The sequence below is a fragment of the Mustelus asterias genome, chromosome 17 (assembly GCF_964213995.1).
Source record: "Mustelus asterias chromosome 17, sMusAst1.hap1.1, whole genome shotgun sequence".
In the NCBI taxonomy this organism is placed as follows: Eukaryota; Metazoa; Chordata; class Chondrichthyes; order Carcharhiniformes; family Triakidae; genus Mustelus; species Mustelus asterias.
In genome coordinates this window covers 70,221,982-70,247,781 of record NC_135817.1, presented here as the reverse complement: position 1 = coordinate 70,247,781, position 25,800 = coordinate 70,221,982, and the positions used below count along the sequence as shown (strand labels likewise).

At 39.9% G+C, this 25,800-nt stretch overlaps 1 protein-coding gene across 1 annotated transcript in view; it reads left to right on the top strand.

Moving 5' to 3' along the window:
- cblb (Cbl proto-oncogene B, E3 ubiquitin protein ligase) overlaps positions 1–21,442 on the top strand; it is a 177,013-nt gene extending 155,571 nt beyond the window's left edge. Inside the window, exons 12-17 of the mRNA XM_078232936.1 lie at positions 7,455–7,610; positions 11,166–11,245; positions 13,193–13,324; positions 14,745–14,885; positions 19,293–19,406; positions 20,370–21,442. Coding sequence (XP_078089062.1) covers positions 7,455–7,610; positions 11,166–11,245; positions 13,193–13,324; positions 14,745–14,885; positions 19,293–19,406; positions 20,370–20,650 — 904 coding nt within the window. The 3' untranslated portion in view covers positions 20,651–21,442. The remainder of the gene's footprint in view (positions 1–7,454; positions 7,611–11,165; positions 11,246–13,192; positions 13,325–14,744; positions 14,886–19,292; positions 19,407–20,369) is intronic.
- The last annotated feature ends 4,358 nt before the right edge of the window (positions 21,443–25,800 follow it).

The following is a 25,800-nucleotide window of genomic DNA, read 5'->3' as shown; positions in this document are numbered from 1 at the left end:
AATCAACTAGTCCTTCAAACCTATGTGGTTTGATTTTAGATTTAAGACCTTGATTTTGGAGTGAACTAAATCATTTTTTAAAATATAAAATTGTATCATATTACAGTCACTGCCCTAGAGACCCCTTTGCTACAAGATTATTCATTCATCCTTTTTCATTGCACAAACTAGCTCCAAAATATCCTGTTCCTTGACATACTGATCTAGAAATTAACCAATCTTGTATCTGATCCATGGACTCATCCTCCACACACAGCTGAAAATTTGACTTGCCCAGTCTATATGGTGATTAAAAGTTCCCCATGATTACATATGCCTCTTATTCCTGACTTATATTCTGCTATGCACTGGAACAACTGTTAAGGTTTTGAACAACCCCCCATCAATGTTTTCTGCGCCTTGTTCACCCAAACTGATTCTACTACTTGATTTTCTGAATTAGGATCGCAAATCTTAATCTAAGATGTACTGTTGGGTAATGCACATACTGTTGAAACTAATGCACATAACAGAATGTAACCTTTGCAAATATACCTCAATAACCATTGTCATGGGAAACCATTTAGAGAGGCAGAATGAACCAGCTAGAATTGCCAGAAAATAATTGCATCGTTATTTAATGCACGCACTTGACATTATAAAGTTACTGTACTACATTATGGCAAGACTGAAGACTCATCCATCATTTTGCTCATGCTTGAGAGGAGGCTGAGAGGCTGTCAATTGCCATTTTTGTGCACCTGGGCAATTTTCCAATTGTCTGGCAAGTGCCATATCATTATTGCAATGGAACAACTCATTAGGATTTTGAATCCATTATCAAAGCTCAGAGGACTTTTGGTTTAGAAACACAATTGCTCCTTCTGTACAAAAGAAAATCAAGTGAACTGCAGCAGATGATTTTGTAGCTGTTTTCAAAATGAAACAATTGCAGCAAATGTTCTTCATTAAAACAACAGGAATTATTTTGATCTGATTCTATGAATAAGCACGTATACATTGCTCTACTTTTGTAATCAAGTGAATTCTTTAAATATTTTCCCCTCCACACACATCCTATTGAGCAGAAGTATATTAAAATGAATAGGCAGGTAAATAACTTTCTCCAGGGTTGATATCTATAAGTTCAATGGGTAGTGAAAACAGCTTTGGGTGGCTTGTTTTCCAAGACCTTTCTCCTTTCTCAACGGGTATAGTAAAGGTTAGAAATTCACTTTCTAACCTTTCACTAACACTTCATGGAGAAAGCCTGTTGTATCCAACCAATTCCTGCCATTATGCACTAATAATCAGCTCCACCACCTCCATACGTAGGTGGTTAATTCTGATTTGAGAGTTCATTCACTAATATTACTCTCAACAAATCTGAGCTATTATGGGAGGCTCGGACATTCACGTTGGGTCAGTGTTGGTTTTGGCAGCTTCCTACAGCAGTTGCCCTTCTTGATGGGTCAGGGGATGTGCACTGTTGGTGGCCGTCGGTGTTGCTGTTACTGAAGGGTCACCTCGCATTTCTTTGGAATTCAATGTTCGCACACTCTCTCCCTGCAGGATAAAAAAGAGAGAGGGGGGGGAGGTAACATTTGTGGAGGATGACTGAGCATGGGTGTGAGAATGCACAAGGATTAGCACATCAGTGGTGGCTGTTCAGATGTGGATGTGAGGAGGTAACTCAGAGGACAGGAGTGGTGGGTCTTCAGGGTATGTTGCTCTGAGTTGTGTGGGAGGGTGCTGAAGGAGTATGGGTGTTGGCATTTGAAGGGGAGATGCTGCTCATCTTTCTGGCAGAGCAGTGTCCAGTTTCGAGGGACCAGACTCCTGGTGTTCACTTCCTTGATCACTATCGCATCTGTTTAACTTGAGGAGATTCCCTCATGCCTCTGTCCTTTGGAAGCATTGCTTTCCTTTGCTCCCTCTCGACTCATCACAGGACCTGCAGGGAAGAATTAGAAAGAGCAGGGTGGACAGGTGGCATTGAGCAGACATCTTGTGTTAGCTGAAGGCTCAGCAATTAATGCATAGTTCCGGCCCTTGCAGAGGTCCATTGGATTAGAGATCCTCCTTTTGACAAATGCGGCACATTTTCCCACCAGCCGCCTTTGGGTGATCGGGAAACCCCGAGGTGAAACACTGTCACTATGGCTGAGTTGGAGTCGTGACAAAATCCGCTTTGATTATAGACAGTTCCTGACTATCGGACTGTACCTCCTGCATGGGGGGGGGGGAGTTTAAAATTAAGATTCTTCCCAGCATGTGCTAACCCTGTGGCACTTAAATGTCTCATACAATAGTTGTTATAAGTAGTCGTTTTTATATTTATCCAACTCTTTATCCACTCTCAACCTAGTCTGGATTTCTTTATTTGTAATCTCTCATGATGCCATGTCAAAGCCTTTTTGTGAGTCCTATATCAGAGATGTTATAAAATCACAGTTCTACGAGAATGTGTACCGTATTTACTAGAAATTAGACTAGAGAACCCGAGGCAGTTTTCCTTAAAGCGCAGAATGCTAAGGACATTTGACAGAAGTCTTTAAAATCATAAAGGGTAACAATATATGAAGTAAAACCTTTTCCAGTGACTGACAGGTCTAGCGGGCACAGATTGAAGGTGGTTGAAGCAAGAACTAGAGATGACATGAAAAATATTTTTAAGCAGCAAGTGAGTAGGAATGAACTGCCAAGCACTATCCAGGACAAAGCAGTCCTCTTGACGGCACCCCATCCATGGCCTTAAACATGGGTGCATCACTGATGCCCTGTAGTTGAAACCTGCAGCAACAGTGACATATTGACACTTAGTCAGCACCTCCAAACTCACTGCGAGAAACGAGGGCAGTAAGATCATGCCTGCCAATTTGCAGTTTCCCTCCAAGTCATGCTACTTCATTGCTACTGAGTCAATTTCGTGCAAGACCCACCTTAATAGCACTGTGGGTGTACCTGGCCCACAGGACTGCTATATTTCAAGAAGGCAGCTCACCACTACCCTCTAGGGGTCAATTAACAGTAAATGCTGGCCTTGACAATGACGACCACAATCCATGATGAAATCAAACCCAAAAATGGCAGTCATGGCTCCAGCGAGGAAAAATGTTGTGCTGCTCTGGTTTTCTGTCCAGATCTTCCCACACTCTACCACGAGAAAACAGCTGGGCATGTTTTACATAATCATGAAGGAGGTTGGGGCCTAAACACACCAGCAAAACCTGATTGTACTGAAATTAGGATGCCATGTTTAACAACCCCCCCCCTCTTTCCCCCCCACCCCCATGAGGCTCCAACTGGAGTCCACCTGGCCAAGTCCCTCTTCCCCCAAGGGCTGCACTCACCTTCCCTCTCCCCCCGCCGCCGGGGATTCTGACGGTCTGGGTGAACCAGTTGTAAACCATGCTGACATGATGTTGCGTCAGCACGGTTTGAGTACATGGATCTTCAATTATCTCTGGGTACGTTAAAATATATTTAAATCAGGTTCGCCGTCATCATGGACGTGAATCTAATTACATAACTGGCGAGGGGCGGCAAAATTCAGAAGTCGCAATCTCACCTGCAAGATCTGGGGCTTTCAGAGTTTTGTCAAGTCTTCAACCTCACTGCCATTCCCACGGATGGCGGGTATGGGCTTAAGATCGTCTCCAGTATTGTTTTCTAGAGCAGCCTCAAAAATTTCAGTAAAGATGCCATTCTCTGTTTAAACTAAAATTCATTCAAGGTTACGTGTCATTAAGCTGCGAAATGATTGGATGTAATTTTGTGCCTGCTTTACCACCTGATCTCTCAGTACCTAGCATGCTTTTATTCCGGTTGTTGGGAAGATTCGCTATACTCTGCAATAGAGATGCGGTGCAAATTGGGCCAGTTGTGCAAGCCATTCCATGAATTTTAGCTGCCTGCTAAAATCTAAATTATCCTTCTTTGAATCCTCCAGTCAGGTTCCTGCCAGAGTACCAAAGTGGCACTTAACAAAGTCACAAATTACATCTAATATGACTGACTGTGAAGTAAATAACCCTTCTCGTCTTCTCAACCTTCCTGCAGCCATTGACACCCTTAATCGCAACACTCTCCTCTAGAGTCTCTCTACCATCATCCAGGTGGGTGGGACTGCACTTGGCTGTTTCCAATCTTACCTAGCTAATTATAGCTAAAGAATTACCTGCAATGGCTTCTCTTCCTACCCCTACACGGTTGTCCCCCAAGGATCTATCCTGGATCCTCCTTATTTCTCATTTACAAGCTGCCTCATGGCAGCATCTATAAGCTGATGACATTCTGCATTATCTAACCACCACCTCTATTGATTCCCCCGCTTTCTCTAAATTATTAGACTTTTTGTCCATTATCCAGTAACTGATGAGCAGAAATTTCCCCCAGTTAAAATTTTGGCAAGAATCAAGCTATTGGCCGGGATTTGCAAATGGCGACATGGGCGCAAAATCCAATGAGAGGCCAAAGGTGAGAATTGTGCTGGTGAGATCCTGCGTTCGATCGTTCTCTCGTGCATGCTCACACACACACTCCTACACACCTGTCCAGGAAGGTCAGGAACCTCATTTACATGCAGATAAATTCTATTTGCAGGCTGGGGGTGGGGGGGCTTCTCTGGGGAGCACCATGTCTATGGAGGGGGGGGGGGGGGGGCTGTTGGGGTGGTTCTGTGTGTTAACACTTAGTGCTGGAGATTGGGCGGCCTTTAAAAATCCTGAACCAGCACTTCAACAAAAAAAACAGAAAATTCCGCCCACTGTCTTCGGTCCCCAGTACAAACTTTGTTCTGCAGTCACCAACTGCAGTCTATTCTCTGACAACTGCCTGAGGTCGAACTACATTGTCTGTGTCATACTTCACCTTGACAGGTACTTCCAACCACACATCTGCATTATCACTAAGCCCACTTATTTCCACCTCTGTAACATCACCTGCCTCAGCTCTGCTGCTGCTTGAACCCCTTGAGAATGTCTTGGTTGCCTCTAGATTTGATTATTCATAGAACCATAGAAATGATGCAGCACGGAAGGGGGCAATTTGGCCCATCTTGTCCATGCCAACCCAAAAGCACCCAGGTGTTCTTTCTAATCCCACCTCCCTGCACATAGCTCTGCAACTTACAGCACTTAAGGTGCAAGTCCAGGTATTTTTTAAATGAGCTTCGGGTCTCTGCCTCTACCACCAACTCGAGCAGCGAATTCCAGACACCCATCCCTCTTTGTGTCAAAAGGTTTTCCTCATTCAAGTGCACCTCTGGCTGGCTTCCTGTTTTGTATCCTCTGTAAGCTTGAAATCCAAAACTTTACTGCCTATATATTTTTTCATGACACCCATCACCACCTGTCCTATATTGGCTTCTAGCAACAAGTCAATTTTAAAATTCACATCTTTGTTTTAACCTCCTTGTCTCTCTCCTTGCCTGACTCTGTAATTTGCTGCAGTTCCACAGCTGTCCAATGCATCTGGTCTTCTGGCCTCTTGATCATTCCTGATTTTGTTGCTCCACCATTGGTGGCTGTGCTTTCAGATATCAAGCCCTAAGTTCTGAAATTTCCTCCTTAAACCTCACCGCGCCTCTGCCTCTAACTCCTCCTCGAACATGTTGTCTTAAAGCCTACCTTATTTGGGCATTTCTTATGTAGCATGGTATCAGTTTTTACTTTGATGCCCCTTTGAAGCACTTTGGGGTATTTTGTTACGGTAAAGGTGCTGTATAAATACCTGTTGGCTCTTGCTGCTGTTATTGCTTCCTCACCAGAAAGGTGCTACATGACAATACAGTCTCCCGAACAATTATTTCAGTTTTCCGATTGCATGGGAAACAAAATCAACTGAAGAGTAATCATTATCAAAATTCACCTTGTTCTTGAGGGGCAATAATTATCATGAAACAATGGCAGTTACTTATTTAATTTCAGCTGATATCTGTTGAAGTTGAACAAAGTTTGTGCAGGATTCCAATTTGCAGTTTAAGGCAATACAAGAAGGCCAACTTAAGTCAACCTTGGTGTGAACTTGTGGAATGGATACCCATGGAGACAAATAATAGAATTTATGCCTGCTACGAGGATCCTTACTTTGACTTTATACCGAATTACGATATTCTGCATTCTGACAAATGCATGCAACTAAAGGTTTGAACTCTGTAGGTACCACTGTACTGGATTGTAACAGACCAATATTCATTTATTTTGATTTAGAAATTTGACGTATTTTGGAGGTATCATTCCTAAATAAAATCCGTTCTGTGTGTTTAAATAGTTGCCATCAATCTCACTTACTGCTAATTAGAAATGTCACTATTAATATTTTAATCATGTGCGTGGCTCTGATTTTTGTTGGCTTGGTTCTGCTCATTGGAGGCTGTCTCCCTCTTAATAGCTATCCATAAATTAGTATAATTGTGCAAAAGCCTCAAAGATGGATAAAATATCCATATTAAACTTGCTACCCAATGCAATTAGTTTTCAACCTCTGCTGCAATGTACAATCTTAGGAGGAAGTGTAAGTGATGAAAGCATATACTCGTGTTTGCCCGTAGTCCTGTGACAGCCAAGTTGTAGTCATTTGCAAAAGTTTTTATCTGGAAAATTGTGCACGATCTGGGGGGATTGAGAGGTTAGAGGGAAGTGAAACTTAATTTTCGTCTGATTTTAATTTTACACTCTGTTGCTTTTAATTTCTGTTGCTTAAGGTAATGGCAAAGTTCAGGCATACACGTTTTCCTGAAAGGTTTGTTTTAGGATATCATTTTACTATTTTGCATCTGTGTTTTCAAAATATTTTTCAGAACAAATCGCTTTAAGTTGAAAAGGTGAAATGGGGATATAGGTCTTTTGTTAATCATTGTATTGAAGAAGCTCGTCAATCAGCCACAGAAAATGTGTAAGAGCAGCCCAATGAAGATGTCTCTATTTATTTTTCTTCCTTCTGTAGGAAGATGTGTAATTCCTTGCTAAAAGCTCTGCAGTAGCACAGTCAAAATCAAGAATTCAACTTCTTTGCAACCAGATGTATTGACTCTACAACATAATGTGTGACACTAATGACTATCTACTTGCCAATAGGCATACATGTACCTCTCCATTAGTTGCTGACCAAAGACTGGAATCACATTAAGCATATACTTTATTTTTGTGGTCACCTAGAATAGGTTGTCATTCTTTTCCTGTAGATTTACCTCATCTAGAGCTTTAATTTAAACTAACCAAATTTAGCATGTTGGCAGAGATCAAAACAATAAAAACTTCCACACAATGTTTTTTTTTACGTCAAAGAGGAAGTATTGCAGAGTTTATGGAGTGTGTGGGGATTGTCACTGCAAAATGTTTTTTTCCTTAACATAGCTGTTGTCAATTATGGTAACAGCTGCTAGAAATCCGAAAAATGAGTTCTATAAAGCTGTATGATGGGTAACTCCTCTTCCGTGAATCATTTTATTTATGAAACATTTACTTCTGTAGATATCCACACCCATTCACAAATTCACAGCCAAACTCAGAAAGAATAAAAGGGCTTCATGAGTTTAATGAAGACGAATACAAGATTCCATCATCATATCCTGTGTCCACAGCTGCACAAACCCCTCATTCGCAAACTGTGAAGCCTCGTGCATCAAGGTAAGTTTCCTTTTGGGTTTGACTAGTTTTACTTTCATTAAATTATGAAGTAATTGTTATTTTTCCTTTTCAGTGATACAAAAACTTGTCATACGTACCTTTTTTAAAAAAAACGTTGATTAGACCAAAAGCTTAGTGAATAGTCATAGAGATACAGCACAGAAACAGGCCTTTCAGCCCAACTTGCCCATGCTGACCAGATTTCCTAAAATGGACTAATCCCATTTACCTGCATTTGGTCAATATCCCTCTAAACCTTTCCTATCTATGTACCTGTCCAAATGGCTTTTAAATGGTGTAATTGTCCCCATCCACTATCTTCTCTGGCAGCTCATTCCATATGCAGCCACCCTCTGTGTGGAAAAAGTTGCCCCGCAGGTCCTTTGTAAATCTTTCCCCTCTCACCTTAAACCTGCACCGTCTAGTTTTGGACCCCCCCACCCTGGGGAAAAGACCTCGGCTATTCACCTTATCTATGCCCCTCATGATTTTATAAACCTCTGTGGTCACCCCTCATCCTTCTATGTTCCAGGAAAAAAGTCCAGCCTCTCCTTACAATTCAAATCTTCCAGTCCCGGGAACATCCTTGTAAATGTTTTTTGCACCCTGTCAAGTTTAATAACATCCTTCCTATAGCAGGGCGACCAGAATTGTACGCAGTACTCCAAATGTGGCCGTACCCATGTCTTGAATGTTGTAGCATAACGTCTCACTCCTGTAGTCAATTCTCTGACAGATGAAAGCAAGTGTACCAAACGTCGCCTTCACCATGCTTTCTACCTGTGACGCCACTTTCAAGGAACTATGTACCTGCAACCCTATGCTGTGTCCGGATTCTAGAGTAACAGGTTTATTATGGATTAATGTAAATCTATTAACTTCAACAGTGGACTGGAAATAATTTTGAATTTTTATCTGTGTGTGGAATGAAAAGAAACACTTTAAGCACTTCATATATTTATTTTCTTTCGTTTTCTCCCCTCCATTCTGATACTGAGAATGATGAAACTTTGCTGAGTATGATTTTGAGGGCTATTGTTGCTTCAGCCAAATGATCTATTCATGTATGAACCCTTATAGCTGCTATCAGCTAATAGTCATTGACATACTCCTCTTCCCACCTCTTCCAGTATATATGGCCAACTGTAAATAATTTAAAAATATATTATATAATATTTAAAAACCTTAAATAAAATTTTGGGCTTTATTTTGGGAGCTCCTTTCCATTTAAAAGATTGTCAGAATTTTAACTTCAATCATATTTGCAGAATGTTGTCTGATCCTTGTCTGAATGAGTGCTGGAAAATGCATGCTTTATTTTGAAAGTCACTCATTTAGTTTTTATTATATAGGTTTCTGATGGGAAATTGATATAGATGCAGGAAATGGCACCTGGAGTTGACCAACAGGTGGAAGTAATTGGCTATGAATGCATGAAAAGTACGAAGCGGAATTATCCATACTGTATTTAGAACTTTGAGTTGAGGACTTGTTTGTGTCTTGGACGTTATCTGTTTTAAGGTCTGAAGTGAGATTCTTCAGTGATTGGCATAGAGAGCTTAGAAACATCAACATGTAAGTTTTTCATTGATAAACAGGAAAATAGAAAATATTTTTAGCTAAACACACAAATCTGGAATGATTTCAGAGCTGTAGTGGATAGAATAAGATCAATTTTATTCCTTTTATCTTTACTTTTGCCTTTTAATGTTCATTTTATTAGTTAAGCACAGATGGTGGATCCTCCATTTAGAATTTTCCCTTCTCATTGAAATGTATCTATTTTGTGTATTCTGAAATATCCCCTTAAATGTCTAGCACTGCATCTCTGCTGACCTATCCCTTAACCTAAATTAACAGTTCACTTCAGCAAGCTCTGCTTTTTAAGATAGCCTAAGTTTTTTGGTAAGCACTGAAGATTAGTCATCATTATAAGGCTTAGGAAGGTTATCTATTCAGTAGGTCAGTCATACTGACGAGGAAGCCTTCAGCTTCAATCTTCAGTCAGTACTGAATGAGGTGGTTTGAGTTGGGTGATTTAGACCAAGCTCCAGACAGGATGCCGCAACTGATGTTGTCACCCTGGTCAGAAAAGTTAAAATTCAGTTTCAAATCCTGTTAACTATCCGTCAATCCAAGTTGGACGGGACAGTGAATGTATGGATGTCCAATGAAGGGCAATTGGGAATGGGCAACAAATGTGGGCCTTGCCATTAACTCCCACATTCCATGAAAAAAAAGTCAGCGAGCACAAGGAAGATAATGGTTCAAACTTCCTTTTGAAATACAAAGTCTACAGGAACAAGTACAGCGGATTAGTATGCTGCCTCTCAACTCTGAGACCAAGGTTTGAATCTGTTGGGAGATTATGTACTCTACTGACTGTGAAGTAAACTGAACACTTGAATTAAATGGTGCTTAATTTTAAAAGCAGTTTAGAAGACAACATTTTCTTTAAAGTCTTATTTACACCTCCCTTGAACTCATTGATGTCATAAATAGAATTAGCATTTTGTCATGTTTTTCAATTCCGGATAAAGTTGTTTTTCCATCCAATATCACCGTGTCTTTCCTTGCTTGGATTTGCCTTGGTTGTGATGCTCCAGGGTGAAATAGTTCCCAATGCTCGCTATCTAGATTCATTCATGAATCACGGCCGATTTGGTGAAATGCATTCGGGTTCCCAACAATTCTGGAACCATATCCAAGCAAGGAAAGACACGGTGATATTGGATGGAAAAACAACCTTATCCGGAATTGAAAAACATGACAAAATGCTAATTCTATTTATGACATCAATGAGTTCAAGGGAGGTGTAAATAAGATTTTAAATAAAATGTTGTCTTCTAAACTGCTTTAAAAATTAAGCACCATTTAATTCATTTTACTTCACAGTCAGTAGAGTACATAATCTCCCAACAGATTCAAACCTTGGTCTCAGAGTTGAGAGGCAGCATACTAATCCGCTGTACTTGTTCCTGTAGACTTTGTATTTCAAAAGGAAGTTTGAACCATTATCTTCCTTGTGCTTGCTGACATTTTTTAATGGAAATGTGGGAGTTAATGGCAAGGCTCACATTTGTTGCCCATTCCTAATTGCCCTTCAACTAAGTGGCTTGCTAAGCCAGTGCAGAGGGCAGTTAAGAGTCAACTGCATTGCTGTGGGTCCGGAGTCACATATAGGCCAGACCAGGCAAGAACAGCAGATTTCCTTCCCTAAAGAACATTAGTGAAGAGATGGGTTTTTATGACAATTGCTAATAGTTCCATGGTCATCATTACTGAGACTAGCTTTCAATTCAAGGCTTTCTTTTTGTTACTGACTGAATTCAACCAGCTGCAATGGTGGGATTGAAGCTCATGTCCCCAGAGCATTAGCCTGGGTCTCTGGGTTACTAGTTCAGTGATGTTACCATGATACCACCAATATCTCCCCATGTTGGCTTGTGATTCCGAATGTCTAATATCATCCTTGTGTTCAAGTTGAATTATTGTCTCACTTCTTATTTCTGTAACTTTCGCCAATTTTATTTTTCATCTTGTTTAATTTTTCAGAGTATTTGAAAACGGACAGTGTGCTAATGGAACACCCATTAGCACGACGGAAGCAAAGAATTCTAAAGTGTTGGAAAAAGGTAACATATATTTGATTTTACCTTTTGAATATTAAAATTATTTTAAATAAATTGAAATGGGCAAAAATATTAGCACTAACAAAATAACAGAAATCTGTTCAAACACTGAGTGCAACTTGTTTTTTTTATCGATTTTGGTCCACGTATTTTGGTGCTGTAGAGAGAAATGAGTTTCATTTAAAAAGGAAATGTTGCCCCATTTTCTTAGTTATTGCTAGTAATGTTGATACCTGTTCCAGTATAAAATGTGAGCATTTGTCATCACACAATATTCATCATAAGAATTAGATAAAATTAACAGCGATTTACAAACCTGCTCCAGCCCAACAACCATGATGGCTAAATCCTTCAGCAGCCTAGGTCTTAGATCTGAAAATGTTCCCCCCGCTCCACCCCCCTCCACCCCCCCCCCCCCCCAAAACTCTCCACCTCTTCCTTGAGGTTGCTCTTTAAGAAATACCTCTTTGATCAAGCATTTGGTCACCTATCTTAATATTTCCTTGCATATCTTGATATCAAATTGTGTTGATATCTCTGTACATTTTGCAACATTCAGATATGCTTTATAAATGCAAGTTATTGTATAGTTTGTTACTTGGTGTCCATGGGTAATGCAACAAACACCTTTGTCTGCTGACCTTTTCAACACTTTGTTGCTGCCTACTTGAGAGCACATTCTAAAATAGATAGCTTTTTTTATTTTACTTCCCTGATCCAAGGAATTGCTCCTTTCTGATTCAAACACACGCTGATCATGACCACCAGTTTAGTTTAGATTAAGGTTATAGATAAGGGCTTATAGTGCTACACTGATCATGACACCCACTTGTTTTCAGAATCTATGACCTGGTCAGAAAATTTTTCAATCTTTCTCAATAATTTGTATGTTAGGGAAAGTTGTTCTCTGTCCATCACAAAACCTTGTATCTGTTAAATGAGTATTGTTATACAAGGTACTGTTCTTCAAAAAAATGTAATGTTTCTCTTAAAAAGGCATAGGTGATGTGCAAGTGTGACACGAAACGATATAGATTGCATTCCATTTCTTCACTGTGTAGTGTTCACGATTTCAACCAGAGCAGAAGTTGGGATGTTATAATTGACTTCACAGTAGCAGAGTGGTTAGCACTGTTGCCTCACAGTGCCAGGGACCTGGGTTCAATTCCCGCTTGGGTCACTGTCTGTTCAGAGTCTGCATGTTCTCCCCATGTCCATGTGGGTTTCCTCCGGGTGCTCTGGTTTCCTCTCTCAATCCGAAAGTCGCGCTGGATAGATGCATTGGCCATGCTTAAATTCTCCCTCAGTGTACCTGAACAGGCACTGGAGTGTGGAACCTGGGGGATTTTCACAGTAATCCCATTGCAGTGTTAATGTAAGCCTACTTGTGACACTAATAAGTAATCTTTAAAAAAACTTTGGGCTAGAGTGTAAGAAAATCAGCCAGTGTTCTGACTCTCGTTTCCTATATGAAAAGTGCATTAAGTTGGATGTCTGAAGATATAAATAGGCTTAACAATGCTATCTTCTATGGCTGCTTGCACTCCCTTTGAGGGCTCCTGCAGAAGGAATGGTCACTCGGGAGGTTGTAGAAACCACCCACATTGTCTGTACATTTAAGACCTGGCTGGCTGTAGAGATTTGCATTCTAATCAGTATTCTGTAATTTGATTTCTGTGTCTGTTTGCACTGTTTGAGAACAGATATCCACTCCATCTGACGAAGGAGCTGTGCTCCGAAAGCTTATGGTATTTGCTACCAAATAAACCTGTTGGACTTTAACCTGGTGTTGTGAGACTTCTTACTGCACTCAGGAGTTGCCAGCATCTATAGAACTGTAACCCATAAAACACTGAACTTTTAGGAAATGAGGGAAGAAAATGAATATAAAATGGCATGTTGCACTGTTTATTTTTGTAAATGAGGTAAATATATTTCTGGTGTTTTCAGATGACGTTTTTGAGATGTCGATTGTTCCAGCTCCCTTACCACCTGCTCGACTTCCAGCAAGAGATAACCAAAAACCCAGTTGTTCCTCATTGAACAGAACACCCTCTGATTATGACCTTCTAGTTCCTCCAGGTACACAGTTTTCACATGACAGCATACAGTTAAGGGTTTAATCTCATTACTTTGATTACAAATACATAAATATTTGTCTTCAACATGTATGACGGGCAGTAAAATCAGATTGTTGGCAATTTTAATTTCTATTTATTAAATGTCCCACAAACTACTTCCTGTTCTATTGAAATTCTTTCTCTCGAGACTTATTTGGCTCAGTCTCTAACCTAAAAAAAAACTTTGTTTTCTAGCTGAGCGGCTGGAAAGAATTTTCCAATAGAATATTCCTGAAAATGTTCAGACTCGAGTGAAGGTGGATCACCTGCAGGCACAAGTTTGCATGCCTATTTCCTGGGCAGGTTCAAAACCTCCATGTCCTCCTCCCAGTATAGATTATTTGAGTTCTCTTAGCATTAACTGTGCATAGATATCAGGTGAGGTGCTATCACTTAGGTTGGAGATTGGCAGAGCTCATAGTCCTGGCTGCAGCTGAATGTTTTGCTGATTTACAATAACAGAGATACTGGTAATATTGTTGCTCACAGCCAAGTGTTTTGATGAAAGAGTTTACAACAGCCAGTGGGAAAAATTACAAGGTTTAAAAAATAAAATAAAGTTATAGCAAACTTTTATGGATTTCATGTCAGTTCCAAAATCAGACTAAAGCTTTGATATAATGGCTAATAGAAAAAAAAACATTGTTAATGCAGCACAGTAAACTGTACTGGAGTGCATTGAACCAGTTAGTAAGTCACATTGTTGGACTGAATGAACTATTGGTTTTGGTAATTTTTGATGCCATATTTACAGAACATATTTAAATTTGATTTCTCACCAGTTTTTCCTTTACAGCTTCTATCTTTTTACCCAAAAAATGGTCATGATAGGAACCATTTCTCCTTCACAAATGTTACAACATTTTGTTGGAAGAAATCATTTATTTTGTGCAAAATCAGCACTTGTGTTTTGTTGAAAATTGTGGTGACAGTTTTTTTTAACTGCTCGTCTCCAATTTTGTCCTTCATAGACTTAAAGTAAAGTTTATTTATTAGTCACAAGTAAGGCTTACATTAACACTGCATTGAAGTTACTGTGAAATTCCTGTAGTTGCCACACCCCGGATCAATGCATGTTCGGGTCAATACATCTAGTCAGCATGTCTTTCAGACTGTGGGAGGAAACCGGAGCACCCGGAGGAAACCCACACAGACACGGGGAGAATGTGCAAACTCCACACAGACAGTGACCCAAGCCGGGAATCGAACCTGGGTCCCTGGTGCTGTGAGGCAGCAGTGCTAACCACTGTGCATTTACCGTTTAGAATTTGAGGTTAACGTTAATTTAAAAACTTTGTTGTATCAACTGGTCTCACAGTCCTTTTAAGTTGTTTAGGTTTGTACTTCATTGAGGATTAAATGTGTGTGTTTTTTACCAACAGGTGATAATGCATTTGACTTCCTTCCTCTCTCATTGCCTCCGCCCCCACCACCTGTAAGGGTCAGCCTCCCTGATCTGCCCAGATCCTCTGGCTCAGGCAGCAGACCCACATCTGGCCATGACCCGTTCCATTTCAGTGCAGGTAATCCAGTTTTCTGTATGTTGTGATTGGTTTCTGTATGTCGGTAAAGGTGAGTTTCTGAATGTGGTTCTCTAAATATACTCAACTGCCAGGGTTTACATAGAAACATAGAAGATAAGAGCAGGAGGAGGCCATTTGGCCCTTCGAGCCTGCTCTGCCATGCATTACGATCCTGGCTGATCATCCAACTCAGTAGCCTAATCCTGCTTTCTCCCCGTAACCTTTGATCCCATTCGCCCCAGGTGCTATATCCAGCCGTTTCTTCAATACATGCAATGTTTTGGCATCAACTACTTCCTGTAGTAATGAATTTCACAGGCCCACCACTCTTCGGGTGAAGAAATGTCTCCTCGCCTCCATCCTAAATCTTCAGACTGTGACCTCTGGTTCTGGACTCCCCCACCATCGTGAACATCCTCCCTGCATGTACCCTATCTAGTCTTGTTAGAATTTTATACATCTCTGAGATTCCCCCCCTCATTCGTCTGAACTCCAGCGAAAGCAATCCTAACCTAGTCAATCTCTCATATGTCAGTCCCGGAATCAACCTGGTAAATCTTTGCTGCACTCCCTTGAGAGCAAGAACATCCTTCCTCAGAAAAGGAGACCAAAACTGCGCACAATTTTCTAGGTGTGGCCTCACCAAGGCCCTATATAATTGCAACAATACATCCCTGCTCCTGTCCTCGAAACCTCTTGCAATGAAGGCCAACATGCCATTTGTCGTCTTTACCACCTGCTGCCCCTGCATGCTTACCTTCAGTGACTGGTGTACAAGGACACCCAGGTCCCGCTGCACACTTCCCTCTCCCAATTTCCAGCCATTCAGGAGGTAATCCTTCTTGTTTTTGCTTCCAAAGTGAATAACCTCTCATTTATCCAAATTATACTGCATCTGCCATTGATTTGCCCACTCACCCAACCTGTCCAGATCATTCTGAAGGATCTCTGCACCCTTGTCACAGTTCACCCTCCCACCCAACTTAGTATCATCTGCAAACTTTGAGATGTTACATTTTGTTCCCTCATCCAAATCATTAATGCATATTGTGAATAGCTGGGGTCCCAGCACCGATCCCTGTGGCACTTCATTAGTTACTGCTTGCCAATTTGAAAAGCACCCATTAATTCCTTCTTTGGTTCCTCTCTGTTAACCAGTTTTCTATCCATCTCAGTACACTTCCCCCAATCCCATGCGCTTTAATCTTGCACGATAATCTCTAATGCGGGACTTTGTCAAACGCTTTCTGAAAGTCCAAATATACCGCATCAACTGACTCCCCCTTGTCAACTTTACAAGTTACATCTTCAAAGAATTCCAACAGATTTGTCAAGCATGATTTCCCCTTTATAAATCCATGCTGACTCTGACCCTGCCTCTGCTTGTTGGTTTATTGACAAACATAACACGAGTCCCAGCAATTGGATTTCTTTGTTAAATTCTTCAAGTTACATAGTTTGTATACTCTTCAAATATTGTTAATATAATACGTTAACACAGATGGAGTGAATACCAGATGTAATCATCGGGCACAAATAATTGAAAAGGTTGGAGGTAATTGGACCAGAGTGCACACATATAATTCAGTCCCCATTTTAAAATGTTGCACTTTGTTTTTATATTTCCATTATAAAACAATGTGTCTACATTTATAATAGAAGTCAGTAATGTAAATTGGAACCCCTTGAATTATACCCTAACCAGTGGTGGCACTGTAGCATCTCCACTCAGGAGAGGATGTAGTACTGTATAGCATGCAAAGTTTATTCAGCCAGTTTTCATTCTAAATGTGATACAAGATTTTATTTTATTGATGATGTGGGATTTTTAACACAATATCTATGTACGGAATATTTCTATGGAATTCCATATCTTCTTGTAAGTTTTTATTTTCTTCTCTTGCCCTGATCCCTTGTGTGTCGATGCTATCCACTTCACTTTCCGCGCGTGCTCTTGATTGACCTCCCAGGCTGCTTTGAGAAATGGCTAGGCACTCATAGAAACTAGAAGCAGATGTAGGCCATTCAGTCCTTCAAGCCTGCTTCACCATTCATTATGTTCACGGCTTATCATCAAATTCAATATCCTGATCCTTCCCCTTCTACCCAATATGCCTTGATCCCTTTACCCCAAAACTCCCAGTTGGCTTGGCTGTCTTCGTTCTGTTAATGAGCCTGAGCACAGTTCATTACTTTAGATGTGGAGAACTCAGCTGATGAAGGAGCAGTGCTCCGAAAGCTTGGGATTCCAAATAAACCTGTTGGACTTTAACCTGGTGTTGTGAGACATCTTGCATTACTTTAGAGTGTAAATTCAGATCTGGTCTCACTCACTCAGTGTTGTACCTTTTGGGCTGCAAGTATCTCAATATGACGGTGAAATTTAACACTTGGTAAATTGTGTTTCTTGGTCTTCAAATCGACTTAGGTATTTTAGAGCCAAGATCATTTGAAGTCTATTGCAAACTCTCTAGCACATCATTAAACTGTGGTAATTTAAACCAGGCTCCATTTTTATTGTGCAAATGCAGAAGAAAGTTATTTATAGAGTTTCACAGACTTGCTAATTATTTCAGTCCTTTTTTGAACTCAAGTTGTTTGCTGCTGCCAGCTTCATCAGTTTTACTGACCATTTCAGAAGTAATTTTGTGACAATGCATTGTTCAGTTTGCAACTTGCTTGAAAACTGTTTAATTCCTTTCTCTAGGTGTCTTCATTTAATATACTATGCCATTAAAGCAAACTGCTTTGATCTTCAAGTAATATCTTATTGAGCCGGGGGCATGTGACGTTTGCAGTAGGGCAGGCGCTTGTTGATTTGATCATTTATGGAAACCACTATAAACCAGCGTGATCGTAGTTAGAAATTGTATTGCCATTCTGCTAAAAAATATCTACTGTAAATCATCATGGATAATATTCAACTGCTTCAAAAAGAGTTGTAATGGGGAGGGCATAAGCAGAAACATGCAGAAGCATTTCCTAAAACATAAGATGGAGGTTCGTATTATATACTCTGCTTCCATGTTGGTGATTTGCACAGATGCTGAAAGAAGTTGGCTTAATTCCAAATATGAGTAGTTAGCATAATTAAGGAACAAATTCATCACCCCCTGCTAAGTTGCGAGTCATCAAATGAATTACTTTGTTTAACACCAGCAGAAAGGTTATGGAGAAGGCAAGGGCAACAAATATTACTTGGCTCAATAAATGTGGTCCTCTTGTACTCAACCTTAGCCAATCCAACATCCAACTAGAGTTTGACCTTCTATAAATCTCTTAACTCCTCCATGTTATCTGCAGTTAATTAAGGGTGACGTTAGTACAATAGAGAGAGAGATGACCTTGGTTCTGGAGATCAAGATGTAGAATTAGTTTGGATAGTACTGAGAAATAGTAAAGATAAGAAGTCTCTTGTGGTTTGTGGTCCCCTGACAGTAACCATAGAATGGAGTATAAAGGAATAAATAATGGGAGCTTGTGAGAAAGGTAAGGCGATGATCAGGTGATATTAATCTACATATAGATTGGATAAATCAGATTGACAAAGATAGCTTGGATGTCGAGTTAATTGGTGTTTGCAAGACAGTTTTTTAGAGCAACACTTTTTAGCACCAACCAGAGAGCAGGCTATTCTGATAATGTGCAATGAGACAGGATTAATTAATGACCTCGAAGGGACCCTCCAGTAGCAATGATCACAAATTTTGCATGAAGACAGAGCAAAGGCAGAACTAAGAAATTGGGTAGAGTGATGAGCCAGTAGAGATGTAGAAGGAGATATTTTATCTTATTCAAAAAAGATGCATTCCAGTGAGAAACAAAACGAGAAGGAAAGGAGACACCATTCGTCATTAACTCAAGTGTTAAAATAGAATCAAATTAAAAGAAAAAGTGGATGCTGAAAGGATGTTTTCCTTTGTGGGAGAGACTAGATCTAGGGGACACCATTTAGAAATAAGGGTTCTTCCATTTAAGATTGAGATGAGAATAATTTTTTTTTAAGGGTTGTGAATCCTTGGAACTCCCCCTCGAGAGAGAGAGAGGTGGAGGAAGGGCCATTGAATATTTTTAAGGCATGGTGGTTAGATTCTTGCTCAACAAGGAAACCAAAGGCTAGCGGGGATAAGCAGAATGTGGAGTTGAGGCCACAGGCTGATCACTCATGATCATCATGAATGGCGGTGGAGGAAGCTCAAGGGGTCGGGTGGTCTACTACTGCCCCTAATTTGCATGTTCATCACTGTGCTGCAGACGAACCAGTTACTTTGCTTGCCCACATAGCAACTGTGTTTGAATAATACATTTTATATAAAGCATTTTGCGACATTTCTGAGGCATGTGATGAGGTGCTGAATAAATGTTTAAAGTTAAGAATTACGTCAAATGTTTTCTATTTGCAAATAGATGCTGTCTTTGACCCACCAAGTGTTCCTGTACCTCCAGTTAGAAGGACGGTTGAAGACAATCAGAAATCCAACAGGATATCACAAGAATATGATCAACTCCCATCATTAGCAGGTATGAGAGGAAAAGCATGAACTTGAGGAACCAAGGATAAATGGAATCAAATAGTCTATTGGCCGCAAATGCTGATGGATCTGGGTTATGAGAAACACTATTCCAGTATGTCAGAGTTGTAGTATTTTGACTATTATGTACATTGCACAAACACAATCCAGTTATGGTGCTCACTTTCAATCATTTTCCAACACTTTGTTTTGACTTCAAACACTGATGTGCAGATCATCAATCCAAAAGGATGAAACTAGGTAGCTTCTTTTTGGGACACTGGAACCTCTGGTGTTAAAACCAGATTTGATGACTGTTAGCTACTAAATTTGCTTTACGGAGGAGTTACAATTGACAGTAATCTGAGAGTTCTCACCTTTCTGCATTATAATTACCTGATGGTATACGGAAATCATAGAATCCCTACGGTGCAGAGGGAGGCCATTCAGCCCATCAAGTCTGCACTGGCCATAATGCCACCCAGGCCTTATTCCCGTCAACCCATATATTTACTCTCCAATCCCCTGATACCAAGGGGCAAGTGACTATGGCCAATCAACCTAACCTGCACATCTTTTGGACTGTGGAAGGAAACCAGAGCATCCGGAGGAAACCCACGCAGACAGGGGGCGAATATGCAAACTCCACACAGAGTGACCTGAGGCCAGAATTGAACCTGGGTCCCTGGCGGTGTGAGGCAGCAGTGTTGACCACTGTGCCAACGTGTCGTCCCAAATGTTATCGAAGAGTGAGTGTGCATGATGTAGAGTGTCCATATATCACAGTGACGCAAATAAAATTATGCAAGTTGGGTTGTTCTTTTTGCCAGAAGTGCTTGGCTGCTTGGGTATTTCATTATTTAAACTCTTAACAATCAACTGAGGTGATAAGGGGACATGTGTCACTTGACAATTTTCATTTGTCATTCTGTCCTTGGACTTTAATATTTCATTGGTTTGTTTTCTATTTCAGATACTTCCCAAGCTCCTGCCAGACCTCCTAAGCCACTGCCCCGTAGGACTGCACCAGATGGTTACCACAAGAAAAACCATGTTCAAGAGCCAACCTCTTTGCACAGTAGCCAAGCAGGAGAAAATGTGGATGCTAAAATTGCAAAACTGATGGGAGAAGGCTACTCCTTTGAAGATGTAAAGCGAGCCCTTCAAATAGCGAACAATAATGTAGAGATGGCAAGAAATATTTTAAGAGAATTTGCCTGCTTTCCTCCGATTTCAACGCGCCTCAATCCGTAGCAAGGAGCAGTTCGAAATATTTCTGGAGAGCATTGAATTTTAAAGTAGCATTCAACTGGTGGAACAATTGTGTGCTGACTGAGTACAGAGTGTTTCTGCGGGTTTCTTGGAAAGGTTTCTGGTAGAAGATAGAGAATGATGAGTATGTATTTTTATTAGCCATAATGTTAAGAATCAGGGTTCAACTGAGAAGAAGAAAGTTTACTGTCCTTGAATTTCACTCCTGTGAATTGCTTGAGATCTTTGCTGCTTACCGCTGTCAAAAGAATCTTTTGAAAGTCACCTGAACTGTTTTAAGTGGAATAATACAGTCTTATCGATCTTGGTATTTTTTTACGTCTGGACTCTGGGGCCTGTCAGCCCTGCTGCAGCATTCCTTTCATGTCATCAGCACTGATGGGGACACACTGCCGTTTTTGACCTCTTCTCCCTCATCATTTAATCCAGGCACGGACTAAATAACTTCTTTACGAAGATGCTTTAACTTGCTGCATTTCAGCCTATTCAACAGGTGCAAAAAGCATGTGGCCTTCACTACTGAGTCTTCTCTGAGATAAAGTGAAATTTCTTTATTAAAAAACTAATTTCCGAATGTGGAGTTACATATATTTGTCTATGTATTGCCTTTCAAGGTAATTTTTTGACTGTAACCGTGGCAGCTTTCCATTGTGCACAGCCTTTAATGTATTTTTTTAATTATTTCTATTTTCCCTCCTTATCTTAAGACCCAGCTACTTCAGCTGTGTTGTATTCTGACAGAACAAAACTAGTTTTGAAGTTTCTGGTTAGTGCAACAAAAAAAAAATGCTGACCCACTTTCGTGAATTGTGACATTGCTTACTGGATCAATTCCAAAGTTAAAATTTGTCAGGTTTTTAAAAAAAAACATGATTTATAATGCTGGATATAGGAATGCATCAGAGACAGTACACCGCATCTAAACACTGATTATGGCCAAATGAATGTAAAACTGCCTCCATTCAATTATGTGCCAATATAGTAATAGAACTGTGTAACAGGATAAGAGCATCGGTTTTGCCAGGCGTAGTAGAATAAGAATATCGGTTTTGCCATTTGTGAGTTTGCATTGGGATGATACCATTATCTTCTGGCAGTATGTTATCAGTGTCAACACCCCTTTTGTTTTGAAAAGTTCAAGTAGTCAATTTTTCAAGTCTGGTATCACTGATTGAAAACCAGTCATGATGTGGAGATGCCGGCGTTGGACTGGGGTAAACACAGTAAGAGTTTTAACAACACCAGGTTAATGTCCAACAGGTTTATTTGGTAGCAAATACCATTAGCTTTCGGAGCGCTGCTCCTTCGACGAAGGAGCAGCGCTCCGAAAGCTAATGGTATTTGCCACCAAATAAACCTGTTGGACTTTAACCTGGTGTTGTTAAAACTCTTACCTTGAAAACCAGTGTCAGCCGACCATTCAGTCCGAAGAAAGGAACGGACTTTGCACTGCTAACATTGTGCCAGATGTCCTGGTAAGCTGTGAATGGTGAACTGCTTCCTGTCAATTCTTGAAGTGTCTCGTCCTCTCTTCACATTGGTAGGAGGAACTTATTTACTCGATAATGGATAATAAACTAACTTGGTTCTGTTGATGCCGGTTCTCTACATTACATTGGTGAAAGGAATGGCAGGTTTAGCTTTGCCTTGTGTCACCATAATTTCCGGTGAATCAAAACTCAGGGCAAATATCCATCATTGTTATGTAAATGATGACTAGCCTTTTGTAGTAAAATTTCAGTAAATAGCATTGCAGGTAACTGGTTTGCTTCATAGCTTTGAGCCTGAATAATTCAGACCTAAATAGTAGTTGAAACCTGACTTGAACTGTTCCTTATTCTGAGCAGTTTAAGGTGTCTTGATCACTAAACCCAGAAACTGAAAGGAAATATTAAAACTAGCTGCCTTTTAAACCACTGAATGATGCATAATATTGTGGCTATTGAATAATATTTTTCATAAATTGCAGCAACAGGATTATGGTAGTTTCTTGATCTTAGCTTCTGAGACTGCTGTATTTTGTGGTACGCTATCGGCTGTGGAATGCTCAAATTATGTCTCCCTGCTATTATACTGTCCTCTACTGGCCTGTCCACACAATAGCATTGGTAAAGTTACAGACAACCTGTGGATCTTCAAAGATCTTAAACTTTGAAGAGATAAGGGGGGGGGGGGGGGAAGAGAGAATTGCAAGCAATATTTTTAATGTAATTTTTATTTTTATGATATTTATAAATGCATTAATGCACTCAGTCCAGCTCACCATAATTTCCGGTGGATTAAATACAGTTGGGGTAATTTAGGCATTGGGTGGTCATGTAAAAATTGGGGGAAATTGTTGGGGTTTTCATTTCCAGTCAAAATCATTGTTTTATACTTTCGTTCAAAGTTAACTTGAAGGTGGCTGATGCTGCAGCCAATTTGTGTTCCTTTTGAATGGGGTCTGTTGCAGACGGGGTTGGAATGTTCACTCTTCACAGTTTGCCCCTATCTAAATCAAAATAATACCTCCTGAGTGTAGTGGGAGAATTGCTGCTTTCCATTAGAAGTTGTCAAAAATGTTAAGGCAAATGTTAATTTTTTTCAGTATTTTCAGTTTGACAGCCAATTCACAATGTTAATGTTGTAGCCATTATTAGTCTTGTGTTGAGGTGTGTTCTTTTTTTTTTAAAAAAAAAACATTTTCCAGAGGAACGAACTATTTTGCATTGGTTTTAAAATCCTGCAAACTGATCATTATTCAATTGAGGATGCACCTCACCAGATCACTTGTAGCTCACCATTCCAGATCTACAGCAAAGCCAGCAGCTGTTATTAGAATTAGATCTTGAAATCCGTTTCAGGAGTGACACTTGTCTTGCCAAATGGTTTACCTTAAATAAATTTGAATGGCATCCTTTTGCCAGGCACATTCATCCGATATTCAGATTTTTGTTCACTCTCAATTTGACTTTTTTTCCTTTGCACTGGTCAGCTTGTCTTATTTAGTTTTCTTATGTCCTTTCGTGTAAATGTTTAAAGCTAAATAGCTGTAATGTGCATTAGTAGCAAAGCAGAGAGGCTTCTCTCTCAAGGCACCCGTAACTGGAGATGTATATTATTCATGGGCTACATTTGTTGCACAAAGTCTGAACTCTGGAAATCTTCTTGAAGTTTGTGACATTGAGTAGAGGGCATTTCATAGGGCCCTTGATGTTATGGGACCTTCTGGATTTCATATGACAGATGAAACCTGTGAAAAATGTACAGTCCTATAGCAACTTGCAGGTACCAGCTATCCTGCAGGTGATATTGAGCTGCTGTCTAACTTTCTGTAGGCTCACGATGTAACCATCATATTTTCTGCTGACAGTCACACCTCAGCTATTTTTGTGTAACCATCTAGTAGGTTCACTTGTGTTGAACATGTGATTTGAAGGTTGTGTTCTTTGTTTAAATGGTGAGCAAAAGTCTCTCTTGTAGAAACTGTATTCTGGTGTGATATGTTAACATTGCTCTGTACTTCTGAGCTGAACAGTAACTCTTCACCTCCTTGAAATGATGCGGTGCACTACTAAGGACTGCCTGCAGGTGGAAGCCTCATCATTCTGTTGATAGAGTTCATTGGCAATCAGGTACGACCTGTGCTCTGAACCGGAGGACTTTTCTTCAATAAGAAACTACTGCAGTTTTTTATTAGGGTTTATTTTCATCTAACTCAATGTTCTGTTGAGCAGGATGCCCTTTTATTTGTCTAACACAGGGCAAAATAGTAATGTGTGCAATTAATTTATACTTTGTTCAACATTCTTTTGATCTTTTTTCAATTGAGCATTCAAGTAACCTTTTAAATATTTTATGTTTCTTGTAAAATATTTTATAAAAATCAGTATTAACAAATAAATTGTGTCCATTTTTAAAATATTTTTATTATTTTTGCTGCAGTGACGGATTCTTATTTTCTTTTTAGCTTGTGAATGCCGGGACAGTATCTGGAACTTGTTTGCATAGTATACAATAGGACTAGATTTTTCATTCTAAACTTCAGAGTCCAAGGATCTCCTCTCAACACTCATAAACAGGTTTACAATGACTAGGATTTTGTTGTTTGCGATTCACTAGTTTTCTCTGAAAATGTCAAATGATTAGCTTGTCTCACAATAAGTGCAGTAAACTGTGTAATTTCCAGTCACTTTATTATTTCACCTTGTGCATTCTTCCCATCACAGAACATTTTTAATAAGATCTGAGATTCTTAATGTTGTAAAATAATGCAGGAGCCATTTTCTGCTCTAATTTGTAAATGAATCCATATTAAGTTCTGGGGAAGGAACCGATCTAGGAAATGGTTATGAGCAAAGTATTGTGACTATCTTCAAACTTTCTATTTGGCACTTAGTGTGATCAAAGTTCAACAAGTAGGCATTTTAAGTCGTTGTGAATTAATGCCCAGTCCTTTATAATGGATACATTAAGTTATTACTTCAAAGAATACTGTGCTAATCAACTTGTATGAATGACACCAGGAAATATTTTGCTTTCTTCCCACTATGAACACTTGTTCACCGAATATGTAATTACTCCTTAAACCTCCAGTGTTTCAGAATTCCACAAAATATTTATCTGTGATGCAGAGTGATGATTTTGTTACTCCTGACATAATTGCTTTCTAAAATTGCCTCAAGAACACATCTCGTGTTAAAACAGAGAGTAGAAACATAGAAAATAGGTGAAGCAGTAGGCCATTCGGCCCTTTGAGCCTACACCACCATTCAATATGATCATTACTGATCTTGCACTTTCAGTATTCCATTCCCACTTTCTCTCCAAAGGCCTTGATCCCTTTAGACGCGAAGGCCACGCCCAGCTCCCTCTTATCTAATGAACTGGTTCCAACAGCTTTCTGTGCTAGAGAATTCCACAAGTTCACAACTGAGTGAAAAAGTTCTTCCTAATCTTGGTTCTGAATGGCTTATCCCTTATTCTTAGACTGTGACCCCTCATTCTGGACTTCCCAAACATCGGGAACATTCTTCCCGCGTTCAGCCTGTCCAATTCCATCAGGATTTTATATGTTTCTGAGAGATCCCCTCTCATTCCTCTAAATTCCAGTGAGTACAAGCCCAGCTGATCCAATCTCTCTCCATATGTCA